We start from the raw sequence: 20,172 nt of genomic DNA on the forward strand, positions 1-20,172 counted from the left end.
AAGCAACCGATCACAAATCGATATTTCTGCGATCGATTATAGCACCTGCGTACAGCTTGTTCTTTTTTTTTTGCTGCACCTTCTGCCATGGCGCCTATTGTGAGTAAATTCGTGTGCTAATATATTATATAGACAAATGTCCGTTTCATCGTGTGGAAGTCAGGGAAAATGAGCCGAGTGAAGTGAAAGTTTACGTCATGTACAAAATAACGAGTTTCTGTTTCGGTTAAGTGTTTTGCGCAGCTAAGGTTTTTCTCGGGCCTGTGTATGCCAGTTAGCTAACATCAGTACGTAACATAGATGTAGATTATCATCTCCGCGTTGTTGACTCGGGTTACCGATCTGATTGGCTAACATGTGCGAACGATGTAGTTAGAAGCGGCTGTTATTTAGCAATATGTTTCACTTAGCCTTTACTCTAATTATGTAGCGGCACCGTGTAGCGTTAGGGGGACCACAGCTGTGCCGTTTAAACGGGAATGTGAATTTCAAGTTTTATTGTTTTATGCATTTCGCATCGAATAGCTACCAGGTGTCATGTACAATTTTCTGTTATTCGCGACTTGCTGTGGTGGGGTTATTTTCCCTTCTATAAATTCTATTAAATGCATATTCTTGCCACATCAAATGGACTCTGTTGTGTCGAACATTTTGTCTTTGATTAGAAGAAGAAGCAGAACACAGGCAAAGGTGGAAAGAAGAAGAAGCAGGTCCTGAAATTCACACTAGACTGCACCCATCCTGTTGAAGATGGCATTATGGATGCCTTAGACTTTGTAAGTCCCTTGCAAGTTGTCATTGGTCTTATTTGTGAAGTGCTAGATATGTGAATATTTGATCACAGATAATCACTGCACAGTGCATACTGGTTCTCTTATAAATACCAAATACCAGGTTTATATTTTACAAAAATACAGCATGATTATTGCTAGCAAGGCAGAAGTATTGTTAACAATATGTAGTGCTGAGTGTAACTCTACATAGACAACTTGCAGTTCATCACAAACTACAGAAACAGCCTGACTGTGGAATTTTCACCATTTTGTGTCCAGGAGCAGTTTCTCCAGGTGCGCATCAAAGTAAACGGGAAAGCTGGAAACCTGGGTGGTGGAGCGGTCTCCATAGAGAGAAGCAAGAGCAAGATTACAGTGTCCTCTGAAGTGCCCTTCTCCAAGAGGTAAAAAAAACTGTTGTGTGTCATAAACAGTATGCATTTATGAGCATTTAATAAAGCTGTTTTATTCCAAAGTTTATGAGAACTACTTTAGATATATACTACTTCTGTAAACCTATCAGAATCTGAAAAGGCATGCAGGTATAATATAGCACAGTATGTTGTAATCACAAACAAGTACGCCCACATTGTGATCTGACATAAACCAGTAAAGGATAATTTCCCATTTTAAAGGTTCAGTTAATTCTTCCTACTAGCCTAAGTGGCCATTGAATGTTACAGGTGTTGCACGAGTTCTGAATAAGCATGATAACTGCAGGTCAAAGCCCATCATTGTCTGCATGTGTTACTCGAATGTTGTGGTGGTAATGCACTGAAGAAATACTGGGCAGAATAAATTTTGAATGTTGATAGATTTGAGTTGTTTATTTACAGTTGTAAGATGTTTGTGCCTGTGTGACTGTGGGTAATCAGAATGAATTTTAAATTTAAAAGAATTAAGAAGAATTATTTAAGAATTAAATGCTTTGCATAATATACAGTTATCTTGACAACACTACTGAGAAAAATAATCAGATTAAGATTAACTTTATTAATCCCCATGGGGAAATTAAATTGTAGTTGTATTGTTGTCAAGTGCACCAATTTTCAGCCAGATCGGAAAACTCCCCTAGGAGGAGGTCACAAAAGTGGGGGGCGTGCAAATGATGGAGAGTTCACAATGGCGGACTTCCTGTACATCAGGGAATTTTCATCCAAGAGGCTTTTTTTCTTGTCACAAGGCGATACTAGTTGACACTAATTTACCAAGTGTCAAGTCTGTAGCAGTTGCGGTGAATATTTTCACACTTTAGGGGGCACTGCAGAGCCATGCGGCCACGCCCGCCAATGGCAACAGTGTCAAGTCGCGATTTTCGTCGGGGGACAATTTTCTGCCAAGTTTGGTGAGTTTTGATGGCGTCTGATGGCGGACGGCAGGAATGACTTCCTGTATCGTTCCTTAGAGCAGCGTGGCAGGAGAAGTCTGTTGCTGAAGCTGCTTCTCAGTCTGTGAGGGTGGGAGGGATTGTCAGTGCTTTTACTGAACTGAGACTGAAAAGAGCCACTTCAAAAAAAATCTTTCTCTGAGGCTCCTAGTAAGCTTGCCCTACATAGCCTGTGTCCACTCAAAGCTCCACACAGGTCATGTTTGCCATCCACAGCTATGGAGTGGCCTGAGGATCATACACAATGTGTGCATTACCTATTATGGGTTAAAATGTGCAAAAGAATTATTTGATAGCCCTAACAAAAAGAAAAATTGATTATAATGAGCCAGTCTGTCAGACTGTGATACCATGAAAACATCACTACAATAGCTGTACAGTAAGTGGCACTTTAGAGAACTGATAGTAGAAGGTGTATTGGATTCTAAAGAAGTTCCTTGTCGATGAAGATTCAGTCATCGAGGTCATTTTCATTCAAAAGGTTGAAGCGAGGCAACTGGACTTGAGTTTTCTTGAAGATGTTTCATTGCTCCTTCTTCAGCATCTTCAACAGTTCTGATGAACTGCTCTTCCAAACAGCAGTTCTGATGAGCAAAGCATCTTCAAAAAAACCTTACATCCAGTCATCTTACTTCAACCATGTGAATAAAAAGCAGTTCCTTGGCTTTTTGAAAAGTTCAGCGAGTCACACATAATGACCTGTTTTCTTGTTTCAGATGTCAGACCTTACCTTGTCTCGACTGAAAAACCATCTATAGCTTTTACTGTGAGCTTGTCTTTTTAGACTTGACTTTGTCACTTTGCCTGCCAGTGCATGGGACTGGGACCGGTGCATTTGCAGTTCAAGTAAATGCCTGTTTTCTCATTTTGCAGATACCTGAAGTATCTGACTAAAAAGTACCTGAAGAAGAACAATCTTCGTGACTGGCTGCGGGTCGTGGCCAACACCAAGGAAAGCTATGAGCTGCGCTACTTCCAGATCAATCAGGAAGAGGAGGAGGAAGATGAAGATTGAATTAGAAAGACATCTAAATTTTGTACATTTAAATACGTTTACAGTGCAGATGTTTGTCTCTGGAGTTTTCCTGTTTGTGTGTCAAAGGAAAACAATCAGTTGTCAGGGATAATTTTCCTCCAAATACTGAAAATGATCAAGATATTTGGTGGGGTAACAAACCAATAAATGCAAGTGTTATTTCTGTGGAAGTGGAGGTTTGGATGTTAGACATGTAAAAGTTTCTTCACAGATGTCCTGTAAGGGGCAGTGTTTTAGAAAGGTGGTTTGGTTCTTGCTTGACAGGACAAAAACAGCACAAATAAAGAGGTTAAATCAGTTTACCTTACTTTTATTTAACGATTCAATGAAAAAAGTAACCCAGAGAATTTCACTATAAAAAGACTGCAGTACATATAAGAATGAGTATGAAACCTCCTGTTAACAAAACAAGGATGTGATTTTTTTCCCAGCACACTGTTACATTGAACCAGTACCAGACTGCATTGTTTGTTCTTACCTGCTTAGAAAATTGGAATGGATAAAATAAATCAAATTTGCAGAGACAAGACCTTGCAGATATTGTGGTTTTAGAAAGGCTGAGCAGTGCATCCTTAATGCAAACACTGAATTAACAAGGGAATGTAACATCTAGTGGAGTGCAACAAAAAAACATTGTCATATAATTCAAAATCCTGATTATGATATGCAGCTGCACACATTTCTCACAACTGCCAGCCAACAAAAAAATCCACTGAACACAATATTTCCATATCCTGAACACATGAAGAGAAAGGCACAGGTATGGAGTGTTGGTCTTTGAAAAGCCTTCAGTAGGAAAAGACTGAGGGCCTTGCTGTAGCACCCATAATATTTGACAAACATCTATCAAATACTGCAACAAAGAAAAGTAACGAGATGTAAAGACATCATTGTTTGGCTTTATTATAAAATGAAAAAGGGGGCTTTGTAAAGCACAGCTCTGCTAGGCTCACTCACAGTGGAAAAGTTAAGATATCTTAACTGTTTTATGTGAGAGCTGGACCATTCAGGGCACCCGTTTGTCTCCAGTCCCATTCTCTGATTTCAAGTGTCCAAATTGATGTGGAGTCAGGTTTTCTGGTAGTTGAGATGTGTGGTACCCTTCAGACTTGAACTCAACCATCCCAATAGTACACAACTAGGACCCACAGTGACTCAACAGGTACCTGTTGAGCAGTGATTTGGTTGAGATTTTGCTGTTGGAGGGCTAATTAGATTGTTCGGGGGTTGTACTCAGGCAGCTTTTTCAGTCTCTCCTGTTCCTGCTGAGTGTCCTGTCTAGCAATGACTAGAGAGTGAGAGTAGCCCATCACCACCTGCAAAAATAAGAGACTATTTTAGCATTTCAATTCTTAGCTCTCACCAAGCTTTTTAAACTGGACAAAATACCTAGTAACACCTGTCTTGTCCTGAATGAGAAAAGGTATAGTCAGCATTTACTCATGTGTCAAATGATCTGCAGTATTCACAGGAAGTCATCTACTATATATACACTTATTTCTTAGTTTGGAACAAGCTTGGAACAAGCTTCCAACTTCTGATGTGGCACACATCTTATGTACAGCTAAGATCAGTTATTATTTTAGTTTAAATGTATGCACCCAGGTCTTTCTTTCTCAAACAGTTCAATTTTCAAGCCTTATTATCAATGTATGGTTAACCTGCTCAACATAGACACCATCCAAGGTCTTGACCTCCTGGGCAGTGGTGGAGGATTTGGGTTTGTTGTCTCCATATCCCTAAAGGAGAAATTACAAGATCACCACATTACTATACAGATTTAATGTGCATGTTTGACCTCTATTTTGGACCACTGTCACACATCCTAAAAGCTTTTAAATGGTAGGAGGTAATTACATTTGACAGATTATGCTAAATGTATTAACTCAAGTCTTACCAGTTCTCCAAAAGTGGGAGAGGGGCCCCAGCTTATCGTGCTCTCATCTGCAGCAATGATGATACTGCTCTTCCTGTTAAATAAGAAGCAGAGATACAGAATTAACCCTTGTGCAATGTTCGCAAACAATACCCTTTTGTGTTGTTTGGGACAAAAACGGCCACTAACTTCAAGCGTTTTAAAAATATATCATAAATATTTTTTGGGGTAATTAAGCTTAATTTTACATAAATGTTAATATAATTTTAAAATTTCATGTCATTGGTCAATAATACACTGGGCAAATCCCCCCCCCCCTCGTGGATTAAAACGTCCACTAACTTTAACGGTTTTAAAAATATATCTGATAAATATTTTTTTCGCATATACCGTTTAATTAACTTCAGTTCTGATCAGAATTAGTAAAAAAAAACAAAAAACAAACAAAAAAAATCATTTCCCTCTAGGATTTTAACCCTTTAATGGTAGGGTAGGAAATTTGGAAATCTCAGTGAGAGTCAGATTTTGAAAGTAAACACACAACGCACACCTCCCAACCAGTCTGTGAAGAAGAAGGAAGAGAGTGACAACCCTTGTAGGATTGGCTGATGTTTTTAACATTTTATAGCTTCCACAGATGATTCATATTCTTTGTTTTAAAGCGAAACTGCCGAACTAATTGGTTGCTATCGGATTGTAAAGAGATGTTACACTAATTTAACAAAAAGTGCATCAGAATGAAATCTAGCCTAGCCAGTATACAGTATGCAGGATACAGTGGTGCAGTATATTAACAGGGAAACACTGATGTAGCAGATGAGGCAGTGCATCATTATAAACACATCCACAAGATTTGTTGTGAATTGAGCAGTTTTATAAGCAAATAAAAATAAAGACATGCATTTTCCAGTAGTGACTTTACTTTTTGGTTAGTGTGATCTCAGTTGAGATCACTGAATTACAGTCTAAGGGCCCCTTTTTTCATGGTGTGTTGCGCTCCGTCCGATACTTACATGTGCATGTTACTAAATAGATACCATAGATAAATAATGTAATAATAACAAATAATCGTTGACTAACTAAATCTAATCTACAGTTTAGTCAACTACTAAAATAATAGTTGCAGCCCTAAAAGTAAGTGTGTGGCCCTTTGATGCTGAGAGGTTCAGACTAAACAAAACAAAAAAAACTAGTGGCCTTGCATGCATCCTCCTGGTCATTAGATGGTGACAAGAGCAGCAAGCAGCATGAAGAGAGGATTTACTTGTGCACGAGTGACGGATGTACTTGTGCAGCCTTCACACCTTCACAGCCTGGCCCTTCATAAAGCCAGGCTGCATATCATTTCCAAAGCTTGTGCACAAGCGAATCCTCTCTTTATGTTACTTGCTGCTCATCTCAGCATCAAATGACCACAAGGACACATGCAAGACCACTTGCTTTTTTGTTTGTGTTTAGTCTGCACCTGTTTTACAATTACGTGCTAAAATACTTCCTATAACGCCGTATACAAGCCAGAAACTGCACAGGCCTGCAGGTAAAGGGTTTTAATAGGGTCATTAGGTTGTCAACTGTAAAAATCACAAATTTCACCTCATATCAACAGGGTAAACCACCAACAATCAAGAATGCATGATTATGTGGTGCAATGGCTGTGCAGTCAAAAAATGTGTCTATGGGACAAAAATGTCCACACGTAAGGGAGAAAAAATGAAAATGAAGTGCTGTGCAAAAACTAACAATGCATTAAAGGTAGGGTAGGAGATATCATTCTGATGCACTTTTTGTTAGTGGAAGTGGAACTTCTCTTTACAATCCGATAGCAACCGATTAGTTCGGCAGTTTCGCTTTAAAGCAAAGAATATTAATCATCTGTGGAAGCTATAAAACGCTAAAAACATCAGCCAATCCTATAAGGCGCCCCTGCGCGTAGAGTTGGCTGGTTGGCTGCTCTCTTCCTGCTCTGCGCGCACCAGAGAGGTATGTTCATGATGGCCAAAGTCACAGACTGGTTGGGAGGTGTGGCTTTGGGGTGAGCTCCGAGATAAACGGGTGTGTGTTTACTTTAAAAATCTCCTACCCTATCTTTAAAGTCAATGTTGTTACTAATGTTTGACAGACTGTAATAAAGCTGATACCATTTATCGGTACCGCCCCTTATGAAATTGGTGATTAAAAGGGTTCAAATCCTGGGGGGAAATGATTTTTTTTTTTACTACTTTTGATCAGAACTGAAGTTAATTAAAAGATGTATGCAAAAAAAAATGAAAAAAAATTATCGGATATATTTTTAAAAAGTTAGTGGACGTTTTTGTCCACGAATTTGCCCACAGTGTATTATTGACCTATGACAAATTTTAAAATCATATTAACAACATTTATGTAAAATTAAGCTTAATTATCAAATATTATTTAATTTTCTCACATATAGACAAGAGCCAAATTAAACAGAAAAATTACTCTCGGAGGACAAAAACGTCCCGAACAGTGCATAAGGGTTAAAGTAAAAATTAAACAGAACAATCCCACACATAGGGCACGAGAATAAGCACTCACCCACATGCCAGGCTACGAATCTTCCAGCCGCACAGATCCTGCACAGCTTTGGGATACATGGTTGACTCTCTGGAAGTGTTTGTCACTCCCCAGAAAAACAACCCACCTATAAAATACAACAGAAGCAACATAGTTGGACAATCTGCTAAGAAAAACGTGTCAGGAGATATTACAACTTGCTGGGCTTTTAACTTACCCATCTCACTGACAGCAAAGGAGCACTGGTAGCCTGTGTAAATCTGACTAGCTCCACGCCCAGGAAAGTCGAACAGTTTAACCAGTCGGGGAACCATTTCATCCTTTTGCTCTGTGTGACCCAGGCGTCCATAACCACCAAAACCCCAGCTGAAGACTCTCTTTTGAGAGTCCATCACAAGCTGTACACATGACAAAAGTGAAACCAAGTGTAAACCATGTTATAACCCCACGAGCCTTCTACAGACAACTTTCTGTGTTTCCTCTTACCGTGTGGTTAGCCCCACAAGCCACATCTCTAACCACAACGTTGGGTACAGGAATGACCTGACCATCTTTGGACTTCTCGATGAAGATGGCAACACGACGAGGGATGAGCTCACAGTCAAACTCGATGCGCTGTGCACGAGCTATGAACCTCCCATCACTGTTGTGGCCTGCAATGACACATTTAATAAGCTATTTTAGCTCGATCCAACTTCCCAACACTGACCCCCATTAGCTATATCAGTGAATATCACCAAATTACCGTATACTTCAAAATCTTGTCTTTTATTTTGTATTGAAAGTATGGCAAATACTGAAAAACTACACTACAAATCCCATTAAAAAAACGAAAAGATATTTTTTTCCAGGTGTATTTTCCAGAAAGATGTATTTGGAAAAATATGATATATCCTCATGCTAACTTTCAATTCAAATTTAACATGTTAAACAGTTTATCTGTTAGCACATTTTCAGCATACCCAGCTGTCCATATTCTGGGCATCCAAAGGAGTACAGGTTTCCCTTGCAGTCAACCACCATACTGAATTCAGCACCACACGCCACCTTCACCAGAGGCTGTCCATGGTAGGAAATCTAGAGGAAAGAGACACAGATGAGTATAAATAGTTAATTCTAAATACACGCTGTGGTCTACTGAGGTCTACAACTGTGTTCCCTTCAAATTACTAACCCACAACTGGTTGTCACAGCTGGTGATGGTCATTCTCAAAAGAAAAAAAATATATTCAAATATAGTAACTAGACACCTGTGACAAAGACGCTTTTGTTTGCAATCTTGTGTGCAACTGTGTCCTTCTTAGATGCTCCTTTATAAGTTCAAAAGTCAGTAAACTGTTATGACAAATACAACTTACTCTGTAACCCTAGATCTATTGTCATTGGAAGTCCGTCATTTTCTGAGCAATAGTTCAGCCTCGGGTAAAAAGCAAAGTGGAATTCTTTAAACATATATGTTTTTGTTAATTTCTGCTGCAAGGTGAATCAATAATCGTTTCCTAGTTCTACTGAGCAGTGACGAATACAGAATTCTTTCTATACTATAACTGGAACTAATGCATGGAAGGACCATTACAAAGTTGGATGATTTGTCCCATTTTGCAGTTTTCTGTCACTGATGGTTTCATTTTGATGAATATATAAAAAAGAACTCATTTCAAACCCACAGTGTTTTGGAGTGCAGAGGGTTTTGTGAACCAGGCAGACCAAACAGGAATAGATTAGAAAGAAAACTCAATCAGCAGAGTTTAAATAACCTTAGACAGCATTATGGTTATGAAAAACACCAAGCATGCCTATAGATTTAGTTTTGAGCATTGCAAATTTCAGATACCACCTACAGCCATGACTATATGGCTGGTAATAAAAAAAATGTTTTAATGGTAGTCATGCATACAACCAGCAACAGTAAAGCAAGCCCATTATCGTGAAATACAGACAGTATAAGCTGAGATAAGCAGCAGAAATGAGAGCTCTTCGCTTTCAGTAAAGCTTACCAGTGATGGGCTAAGAACTGCATCAGTCTGGTTGCCTTGACCAAGCTGGCCCAGCTTGTTCTCCCCAAAAGAGTATACAGTGCCATCATCTGATGAGACAGAATACCATCAGCAAACACATATTCAAGAAACAGACTGCATTTACAGAGCCCCTAAAGGAAAACACACACACATATTTATATTTATTTATATATATATATATATACACCACACACACACACACATCATTACAAAAGGTGGACATGAAAAGCATTTTAAAATAAGGTCTATGTACATATCTCAGTCCTACTTCTTAAGGGTTTCAGTTAAACTCCCTGGTGTTTATTATTTTTTACACGACGGGCTGCTAACAACATGGCTGTTTTTTAACTCTCTTTTTTTTAGCTCAACCTACCTGTGAGCGCCCAGGGTGTGATTGCGTCCACAGGCTGCAGAGACACTGGTATGCTCTGCCAGGCCCTCAATCAACTTGGGCACCTCCAGACGCTTGGTGTCTCCATGACCCAGCTGGCCTTTGTCATTACGACCTGAGAAAACAGTGGTGGAAAACTCCTACTCTGGTCTCAACAAAGTGACACAAGCGGAGGCCTACCTGTGTTCCTCTTCTGAATAGGTGCATATGCCTATAGGTTCATAGGGTACAGAAGAATTGCTTGTGTACCAGTGTGCAGAAATGCACAGATGATGTCTAAGAACGCATGCCTGCAACCCAGTTGACAATGATCCACTCACCCCGATCAACACACAGGTTTAAATTAGAAATCTACCTAACAAAGAGTTATCTAAAAACCCTTAAAATGAAGTCCAGCCCTACGTGTTACTTACCCCAACTCCACAGTTTGCCCTCAGTTGTTATGAGGAGACTATGTGCAGCACAGGGACCAGACACCACACAGCTGACCTGGACATCATTCAAACAACCGTAACGGTGAGGACCCCACAAATTCTGTCCCAGGTTGCGGAAAGCAGCTGTAAACAGACAAAATACCCATTTAATTCACACATCATCTGTCAGGTATGGCCCGTGGTCCATAGTTGCAAAGTTGCAGTCATTTGCATTGGTATCAAGTCCTAGCACACAATGAGTGCATTGTGTGCTCTTTAATAAAACTGCTTAGATTTAGTCTTATTCAGTTCTCATCTAATCTCCTAATGTGGAATTGTTTTTTCACAATATCTATATACACACGGCCACATAAAGGAATCTATAGATCGTCTTTGCCTATGCAGCTGCTCTTGTCGACACCCCCAACCCCCCATCTTGTCACAACAAAGCAGATTTATCAGGGTGCACCACAGGAGTGAGACAAGGATGGAACGGGGCAGCGTACAGCCTGCCCCAGGCATTAGGGGATGTACTGCAAGGGGTGGGCAGCACATGACTGCATGCATATGAATAGACGTTATTGTCACAATAAATTAACAGGATCCTGATGACTTTGGCTCGTATGTGACCAGTGTACACCTTACACGCGGACACCTACCACTGTGGTCAATCTCAGTATTCCAACTGTCTAATGCAGACAACACTAGTTCAAACCCAAATCCTGCATACATCTAAACTAAAACACAAAAATAAATCCCTCACACTGGTGCCTAAATTCAACAGTTACAGTAATCTGTCATTAAATGCATAGTTTTTTCAGGCTCCAAGTACAATGATGAAAATGTTCTTCACTTTGTAGTCATTTTGCTACAAGTGCACTAAAACATCATGTCTATGTTAAGAAAAGAACACCTACCAACAAAACGAAAGCTCACTAACAATTTGCGTCACTGTAAATTGATCCAAAAATAACTTTGAGCAGAAGTTATTATTATTATTGTTATCATTAGTACATAATAAACTATGGAAATCAAAAATTTTCAAGTTTCCGAGCATTTGTTCCACATTGTACCTTGCTGTTTAGGCACTTCCTTTCTTCCAATCAAATCCCAGTTGGTTGCTCCACAGATAAGCAGCTGACCTTTCACTTGTGGGCACTCAAGTTTCTGTTAATACACAATATAGTCAGTATCAGCAACAACACACAAAAAAAAAAAACAGAAAACCTGCACATGACTTCATACAACCAGCCTCTGTATATATAATGCATGTCATTATTTGCTTTAGTTCATCCAGCAGAAGTCATGCTAATCTGTCCAACTAAAAGAAGAAACTAAATATAGCATAAAGCAGAAAACCGAATAAATAAATAAACACATGTGCTAATAAAAAGTTAACTTCTAACTAGAAGCAATTATTAGTTACTATTAAATAAGGGGTATCAGAAAAATGGAAAATTGTATGACAAATATATGATTAGTGCACCAAACCTACAATTTTTTCTTTTACATCATCTGCCACAGTGACAGGCTGGAGACCCGGCCTGGTTGCAGGCTTGCCAGGCTTCTTGTTGTTTTCTTGCTCATAGTCAAACTCATCATCACTACTGAAGTCCCTCTCTTTTCTTTTGCCACTGGCCCTCTTCTTCTTCATCCCACCATTGCCTGAGACATCAGTCACTTTCTCCGCGGCATTTTCAAATCATAAGCTGTTATGTGGGGAAAGAGTGAGCAGTCAGTGAGTGCAACTACTATGCATCCTTGAAATTGTACATTAATTTATACCTCAAAGAAACAATGTGTGTTATGTATGAATTGCAGATTGTTTACCCGAATAACAAAAAATAAGAGATACACGTCATGTACATAATGCCACATGACACTATCATTACAAACCTGGGGGGGGGCGTATTATGAACATAGTTTATAAAAAAAATTGTACTCCTGCCTGTTGTTACGACGACTTTAAAACTTCGACAAGGGAAAAACGTTGCTGCGTAACTGCCTTAGACACACCGCGAACGACAGGACTGTACTCCAAGAAGGAGCATTGCACTGTCTTGGAATTTGCTAACGTTATAGGAAGTTTTTGCGATTAGGCATCTCTGGTTATCTCTGTCACGTACTAGACACTACAATGCTGTCGAGTTTCTCAGATTACACCTTTTCAACGGCTGTCTATTCAACCGGCAGGGCAGTAGCATCGTATATGAATAGTATACGAATAGTATACCGGTTTCCGCTTCATAGGTAGCTGTTAGCTTCATCAGACTGAGAAGCTAACCTCTGTGGCTCTTTGTTCACATAATGGTTGAGTAGCAAGCTAGCTGGCGTGCTAACACACGACATGTGAACTTATATAGTTAACCGCTAGATATATGGGTTTGTCAAAGTTATTAGATTGTACAAAATAGCTCATTCAAATATGGCAAAACTGAACCAAGTATTTGGAGGATGTGAAATATACATGTCTGATTAAGTTCATTGAGCGAACGATACCTCGCTACTGTATGCTAACAGTCACTCTAAATAAAGACATTGACGCTAACGTTACATAAAACGTACTTCAACAAAAACGTTTCTGTATTTTCTTAAATGAACATAAATTTGGAAAGCATTCGTACTTTTTGTGATTTTGAAATATATTATTTATGTTTTGTAAAGCTAATAATAAATCATATACCTGTAATTTCCTGATTCAGCAGCTCTCTGTCCGTTCCCAGTTTGATTGATGTGAACAAAAGAAATAGTACTTACTGAACGTATCTCCAGCTCTGAGTACGTGCGCTGTCTTTACTAAAGCCTACATTTATTGGCCAATTCAGTGGAGACTCCGCCTCTACAACCTTAGACAGCTCTTTGAGCTGATCACCCAATCAGGGGCCAGCGTTTTTCACACAAGTCCTGAGAGTGGAAAAAGAGAACCATATCAAACAATGAAACAGAAACACTCCTTGGAATATTTTGGTTTCATTTACACATATGTAATATTGGACCATTTACCTGACTAAATAAATGTATTTATTTGAAAAAATCCAAGTGACAAATGTATGTAAACTCAATCGTAAGGTTAAGCAGTTTATTATAAAGCCAAAAGAAAGATGTCAGTGAGTGCCCTGTTATTCTTAAACAACAGTGATCTATCCAAATCTGATTTTCACAACATATAGTTGTGGAAGTGTGTAATGACATAACGAAGGACGTCATACAATAAATGAGAGCATCCACAGACATAGTCATACAAACAGTTGTTGCACAACCATCTAAGAAGAATCTGGATTCCAGAAATCCACAGGAAGACTGTGTACATATAGAGGAAATTCAGGTCTAGAATGACGGTCCCAGGATCGGTCTCGCAGCAAAGATTACTCCAAAAACAAGTCATGTAATAGGTTATAAAAAAACAGGTTAACATGTAAACAACTAAAGGTCTCTCTTAGATTGGCTTATGTTCATACATTAACTACAACGAGAACACTGAACAACCACAGTGCAGTGGCCATGGAAGTGCTGCATGGAGAAAGACACTGCCTTCCCAACAGAATACTGCTACCCATCTGCAATTTGCAAGGTTATATAAACAAAGCTAGAAGGCTTGTGAACAGATAAGACCAGAATAGAACTATTTGGCTTAAATTAGAAGCCTGTTGTTGGGAAAACTAATGATACTGCATTCCAGTATATGAAGATATATGTCATGCACACATATACAATATATGATGCATGGACAAATATAGACCAGTGGAGGGAATGACAGTGATGCATGACATGATCATCTAGCTCTTCTCCCTACAGAAAGGGGAGGAGTTTCTTAGTTTCAGATGCAGGCAGGCGTTCCATGAACGCGCAGCAGACGTAATGTGCTTAATGCTATCGCAAGTTCTACAGGAGCTGGAGGTGGAGGAACACCATCAGGAGAGGGACAGAACAGGCATCGCTACCATTATATTTGTAATGGGACATCAGGACACAAGAGGGCACTATACTAATAGGAGAAAACTGATGTAGATAGGGTAATAAAAACATAAATGTGACTGAAGTGTGCTGTTACTGTTACAAGGTTGTGATCTGTCGTCAACTTTACTAGTTTATGCTCACCCTACGTCATTATTATGAGGATTTGTGGAGGCTTTGTGTTTCTAAATGTTTCTAAATAATGTTTAATCTGATCTGTTTTGTGCAGTCTTTTCTCTATCATTTAAAAAGTCCGGTTGATGGTGTAATTGGGAATACAGTGAAGCAGAAATATAATGTTTTGAATTATAGTGGCACAGGTAGAAATAGATATAAACCTATTTTGTTATGCAGTGTTTGTCTTTGTGTCATTTGTGATTTTAGTATAAATAAAACAATGTATGTGATACAGTATAGTAGATTTCTTTTTTATCTAATGACACCAGAGGGTGTGTAATCCAGTGCGTTGGATTACTTTATTATTTTTAATACAGAACTTGGATTCCTTCTTTCCTCAAACATCACATTTTGACATTAAACATTTATCAGGCCTCAGCAGCACCAGAGCCATTATTGAAAACCACTGGTGGAGGAAGTACTGAAGCTTGGTACTTAAGTAAAAGTACAATTACCCAGCAAAATATATACTTAAGTAAAAGTAGAAGTGATACGTCAACAATGCTACTTAAGTAAAAGTCTTAAGTATTTACTTTTAATGTACTTAAAGTACTCATGCACTGAATATATATTATTGTTTTCCATTGCAAAGGATATATGAACAGGTTAAAATACTCAAAGAAAATCATTTTAAGGTAGGGTAGGAGATTTTGAAAACTCAGTGAGAGTCAGCCAGATTTCGAAAGTAAACACATGGCCCTTTCCTTTGGAGCTCACCCGAAGCCACGCCTCTCAATCACAATGGACGCGCATTACCTGAGGACGAGCTGCGGTCTTTGACTTCGGCCATCATGCATGTTCCCTTTCTGGTGCGCAACAGAACAGGAAGAGAGCGACAACCAGCCAATACTCTGCGCAGGGTACACCCGGAGGATTGGCTGATCTTTTTAGCGTTTTATAGCTTTCACGGATGATATTCTTCGTTTAATGTGAAACTGCCGAACTAATTGGTTGCTATCAGATTGTAAGAGAAGTTACACTAATTTAACAAAAGTGCATCAGAATGAAATCTCCTACCCTACCTTTACAATTAAAATTGACAATGTGTAGTTAATTTACATTTTCAGTGCAGAAATCTTTTAAATGTACCCAAACAGCTATGGACAGGTCTGTGTGTCATGAGGCTGGCTGGCAGGCTGTGGGCATCAAGTGAACAGAGAGAAATAGTCCAAATAACTTCATAATGGACACTGACACAAAATCTTCTCTCTTTATGAAATGGTAACATTTTTATGCTCACACACAGGTATCTGTGTCTCCCTCCAGGCACCAGCTGGAGTGCTTCACAACCATGAAGACACATCAGGGTCAGGTTGTAGGCGAAGATTGTGGTTTACAAATTCCACTGGCTGTAACAAAATGGTGTCATGACACCATGTTTCTTTTTGGTTTTGTTTTCCTTGTTTTGGGTTTTTGGTTACTCCTGTGTTCGGTTATTGTAATTTTTGTAGGTCTGGTGTTTTGTTTTCTGGGTTTTTGTTCAGTTTATGTATCTTGTTGTCCTTGTGTTTGTCTTGCCTTGTCTTGTGCTTCCTGTTTTACTTTGATAGTCCTGTCCTCCTTGTGTATTGTTTTGTGTTTTACCTGTGATTTCCTGCCTGTGTGATTACCTGCTGCTCCCTAATGTGTGTCACCTGTGTCTTGTTGTCTTCCTTGGTTCCGTATATTTCATCTGTGTCTTCCCTGCACCAGGTGCCAGTTTGTCTCGTCATTCATGGGGATTGTGTCTACCTCACTGCCTTGCCAAGCCTTGCTACAGCTGCGGTTTCCCCAAAATTCTGTTTTCTACATATTATAACCGTACAAATTAAAGTTATATAATGTTTCTTGATTTACAGTGATTCACTGTATTTACTACGGTGATTTTACGGCCTTTGACTGTTGCTTTTGACAGTTTTTTACCATAATTTCTACAGACTTTACAGTGTATGTTATGTCATGTATTTTGATCTCGTTTTGCTACTTTGCTAAGTTTTGTTCCAGTCTTGCCTTGCTACGCTACTCTGGGCTTGAATAAAAGTATTTAATTGACTTTTTAACTGCTCTGCCTGCTGTCCTTCAACTGACTCCTCCCACACCACAAACCCTGACACATGGCACAGACATGTAAGATAATGCCAACCACAATACATGATTTTTACATTTATGTTGCATGTAAAATAATCAAATTGTTCTTCTTAAGTAATATCCAACCCAGTCTCATAATATATATATATATGTATATTGCCATTCCCTTGACATTTCTTGCCATATTGACCCAGAGGCAAATATCCCTCTGGGTCTCCATTAAAATGAACACAAAACAGGTTCAAATGAAAACAAAACAGGAATTTCTGGCTTTGCTAAATGTGGAATCAACACCGTTATTAAAGACAAAAACTAATTTAAGCCACAATTTCTAACACAATAGCTAAAGAAAGTAAGCATTCTGAGAAAGAAGGCTGGTCAAATTGCAAATATTTTGAAAACCGAACTACTTAATTTACATTTTCTACGAGACCTGGCTGCCTGCCGCTGTCTTCTTCTTTCTGGCCATGCTGGATTCCAGTGGCACACCAGACTGTCCATCTGTACGCTGTAGTTCTTGTGGCCGACTAGCCAGTATGTATTCATTTTGCCTTTACCTGGAGAAGGAGAAGAGTAGACATAAGAGAAGTGACTCTTGATTATGACTATTAAACTGTCACAGACAAATAAGTGATGAGCTAACAAAAACACTTGATTTGTTATCAATATAATTGACAGTCCTAGAACATTAGTCTCTCTCCAGCTTCCTGGAAGAAGTTTTGGAGGGCCATGGAGGAGGACTATCGGGGGGCTGCTGACCTCAGCTGGGGATGTTGCTGGATGGTGGAACGAGTACTTTGAGGATCTCTTCAATCCCACCAACACGTCTTCCATTGTGGAAGCAGTAGCTGGGGACTCAGTGGACTCATTTATCACCCAGGCTAAAGTTGCAGAGGTACTTAAAAAGCTCCCTGGCAGCAGGGCACTGGGGGTGGATGAGATCTGCCCTGGGTACCTTAAGTCTCTGGATGTTGTGGGGCTGTCTTGGCTGACACGCAACATGGCGTGGAAATCAGGGACAGTGCCACTGGACTGGCAGACCTTGGTGATGGTCCCTCTTTTCAAGAAGGGGGACCGGAGGGTGTGCTCCAACTACAGGGGGATAACACTCCTCAGCTTCCCTGTAAAAGTCTATGCCAGGGTACTGGACAGGAGACTTCAGCCTATAGTTGAACCTCAGATTCCGGAGGAACAATGCAGTTTTTGTCCTGGCTGCAGAACACTGGACCAGCTCAATACCCTCTCCAGGGTGCTGGAGGGTTCATGGGAGTTCGCCAAACCAGTCTACAAGTTTTTTTTGTGGATTTGGAGAAGGCGTGTGACCGTGTCCTTCGTAGCATTTTGTGGGAGGTGCTCCGGAAGTATGGAGTCCAAGGCCCTCTGTTAAGGCCTTTGTTACAGGTTCTGTTCATAATTTTCAAGAACATAATTTCTAGGGGAGGGGTGTAGCATACCATTTTTTGTAATGAGTACTGCCTCCTGTGCTTCTTTTCATTGTTGACAATCCAGACCACAGTAAATAATAGTTGCAGCTGAAAACTCTTACCTTGATCTCAATCTCTCCACGAAGCTGCAGCTCATAGGCATTGTCTTTAATCAGAGCCAAGTAGGTTTCTGAACTGGTATGGATTCTCTGAGCTGACATAAAAACATTATAAGTACTGCATAGCAAATGTAACAGTTGATGTGTTTTTGTATTGTGACTGGAAGTACACCTACGCAGGCTGGTGGACTCCATTCTTGATGCTGTGTTGACAGTGTCACCAAACAGACAGTATCTTGGCATCTTGTAGCCCACTATTCCTGCAACACATGGACCTGTGGAAAGGGAGATGTGAGAAGAAGCTCAAACCATTAACAAACCATTGTGTATGATTTAGTGGGATCTACTTCCAGAATGTTTTTTGCTCTCACATAACTGTATCACCACAGCACCACACCTTCTAATCTATATTTTCAGACATCATGTTTCTGATATTTTATTATGCACTAAAAGGAAATGAAAGCTTATCACCAGAAATATTTGTGCCCTTGTATTAGTACCCATCTTAAAGCAATCAACAACACTGACTTCTGTGCAAAAAAAACATTTTCTGTTGACAACCCAGAGTACTGCTACGTATGTGAGCTACTTTTACCTGTGTGGATGCCTGCTCGGAGCTGCAGCCTCTCATTAGGCATGTGAGGGATAAGGACCTGTCTGACAGCGGCTACCAGATCCAGTGCCATCTTGGCAATTTCGTCTGCATGTCTGTCCCCATTCCTCTCAGGCAGACCGCTCACCACCATGTATGCGTCTCCAATAGTCTCCACCTAGTTTGACAGTTGAATTAAAACTGCTCAACTAAAACTGACAAATGAATCATACAGATGGACCTACATTTATGTGAAAAGAACACAATCTAAATCTATGGTTTTACCATAGGTAGGTTACACAGAGAGTAACTGCATACACAGGGAATCTATACCCCTCCTAGGTGGGGTTTTATCAACAAATACGCTGCAAGGTTACACATGAACCCACGGTAACCTCTAATATATTTGGCCCATCACTGTCTCAAAACAACACCAGACGTGGATTCATTCATTCATTTACTTTCACAAAGATAAAAAAATGTTAAACAGGTGTTTGTATGTACCTTGTAGACATCATAGGAGTCAATGCGTGTGTCAAAACACAATGTAGAGGTTGTTGGAGCATCTCCACCACTTGCAGAGGAGTACAAGATGCAGAAATACACGTGAAGCCACAATGTCTGAGAAAAAATGGTTACCTGTACAAATAAAAAACTTTAGTTTTTATTTTAATATATTAATTATAAAACACATTTTAGTGATGTATAGTATGCATAGTGTATCTCATTAAGTGAGGTCTTGAGCAGCATCTGTTTCTGCTGGCAGTTAATAACAAAAAGACAAGTAGTCTCACATTTTCTTTCCAGAGCACTCCAGTGCCTCACAATCCTTTTAATACTGAGGACCAGAGTTTTATTCTAGTATAACCCCCCATCCCTGTGCAGAGGGCTTTTGGTAACAGCTGCTTCAAACCTCTTCAATAAGCCAGATGCAATTTTCACCCGTATAACTTGTTTTATCTCCCCATGAATATGTAATAGGGCAATTATAGGTAATTACGCCTAACAATAACAACAAAGGCAGCAAACACACACATCATTCCGAATATTTGCAGATCTTGTAGATGTAACCTCCTTGCAGCAGCTCCTCACAACCCTTGCAGCATTATGAGTTATGGGTTTATATGCTTTAATGTTTTGGATAAATAGTGGGGAGCAAAAGTTCTGCTATTGTTATTGTTTTTATCAATTGTCTAGTGGAAGAGCTGGCAAACCCCAGACTGAAGTTGCATATACATTGTTTCTGAAAATTTAGTTTTTCCTCTTTATACTTTTTCTCTCTCTCTCTATATATATATATATATATTTCCTGTATATATTTCGTGTTTTATTTATGTGTCTGTTTTTTGTTTTTAAACAATTACTTAACCTAATGACAATCTTTAGTTTCTATCTACTCATTTTCTCCAT

General features: G+C 39.5%; 2 protein-coding genes across 4 annotated transcripts; one reads left to right on the top strand and one right to left on the bottom strand.

The window, feature by feature from the left end:
* Positions 1 to 11: 11 nt before the first annotated feature.
* On the top strand, positions 12 to 3,494 carry LOC114438335 (60S ribosomal protein L22-like). 3 transcript variants are annotated; one of them, XM_028409592.1, is made up of 5 exons: positions 154 to 571; positions 666 to 776; positions 1,053 to 1,177; positions 2,877 to 2,926; positions 3,034 to 3,174. In XM_028409592.1, exons 1-4 carry the CDS (start codon positions 506 to 508, stop codon positions 2,902 to 2,904), a joined length of 330 nt encoding a protein of 109 aa, XP_028265393.1. In that variant the 5' UTR covers positions 154 to 505; the 3' UTR covers positions 2,905 to 2,926; positions 3,034 to 3,174. The 3 variants fall into 3 exon arrangements, with proteins under 3 accessions (XP_028265392.1, XP_028265393.1, XP_028265391.1); XM_028409591.1 differs by lacking the exons at positions 154 to 571; positions 2,877 to 2,926 and adding an exon at positions 12 to 99 and having other exon boundaries at positions 3,034 to 3,494; XM_028409590.1 differs by lacking the exon at positions 2,877 to 2,926 and having other exon boundaries at positions 166 to 571; positions 3,034 to 3,494.
* LOC114438334 (protein RCC2 homolog) lies at positions 3,491 to 13,243 on the bottom strand. The gene is given in 14 exon segments (XM_028409589.1): positions 3,491 to 4,512; positions 4,858 to 4,935; positions 5,094 to 5,166; positions 7,629 to 7,734; positions 7,825 to 8,005; positions 8,094 to 8,260; positions 8,570 to 8,684; positions 9,605 to 9,693; positions 9,999 to 10,008; positions 10,010 to 10,131; positions 10,430 to 10,573; positions 11,503 to 11,596; positions 11,925 to 12,138; positions 13,113 to 13,243. Coding segments are annotated over 13 exon segments (1,443 nt in total). The 5' UTR covers positions 12,084 to 12,138; positions 13,113 to 13,243; the 3' UTR covers positions 3,491 to 4,407.
* Between the last annotated feature and the right edge of the window lie 6,929 nt (positions 13,244 to 20,172).

Source organism: Parambassis ranga, chromosome 7, assembly GCF_900634625.1.
Source record: "Parambassis ranga chromosome 7, fParRan2.1, whole genome shotgun sequence".
NCBI lineage: Eukaryota > Metazoa > Chordata > Actinopteri > Ambassidae > Parambassis > Parambassis ranga.

Coding starts and splice junctions, on each gene's coding strand:
- LOC114438335 (XM_028409590.1), top strand. CDS start 506: ATGCATTTCGCATCGAATAGCTACCAGGTGTCATGTACAATTTTCTGT. Junction 572..665: donor GTTATTCGCGACTTGCTGTG/GTGGGGTTATTT, acceptor GTCTTTGATTAG/AAGAAGAAGCAGAACACAGG. Junction 1,178..3,033: donor GAAGTGCCCTTCTCCAAGAG/GTAAAAAAAACT, acceptor CTCATTTTGCAG/ATACCTGAAGTATCTGACTA.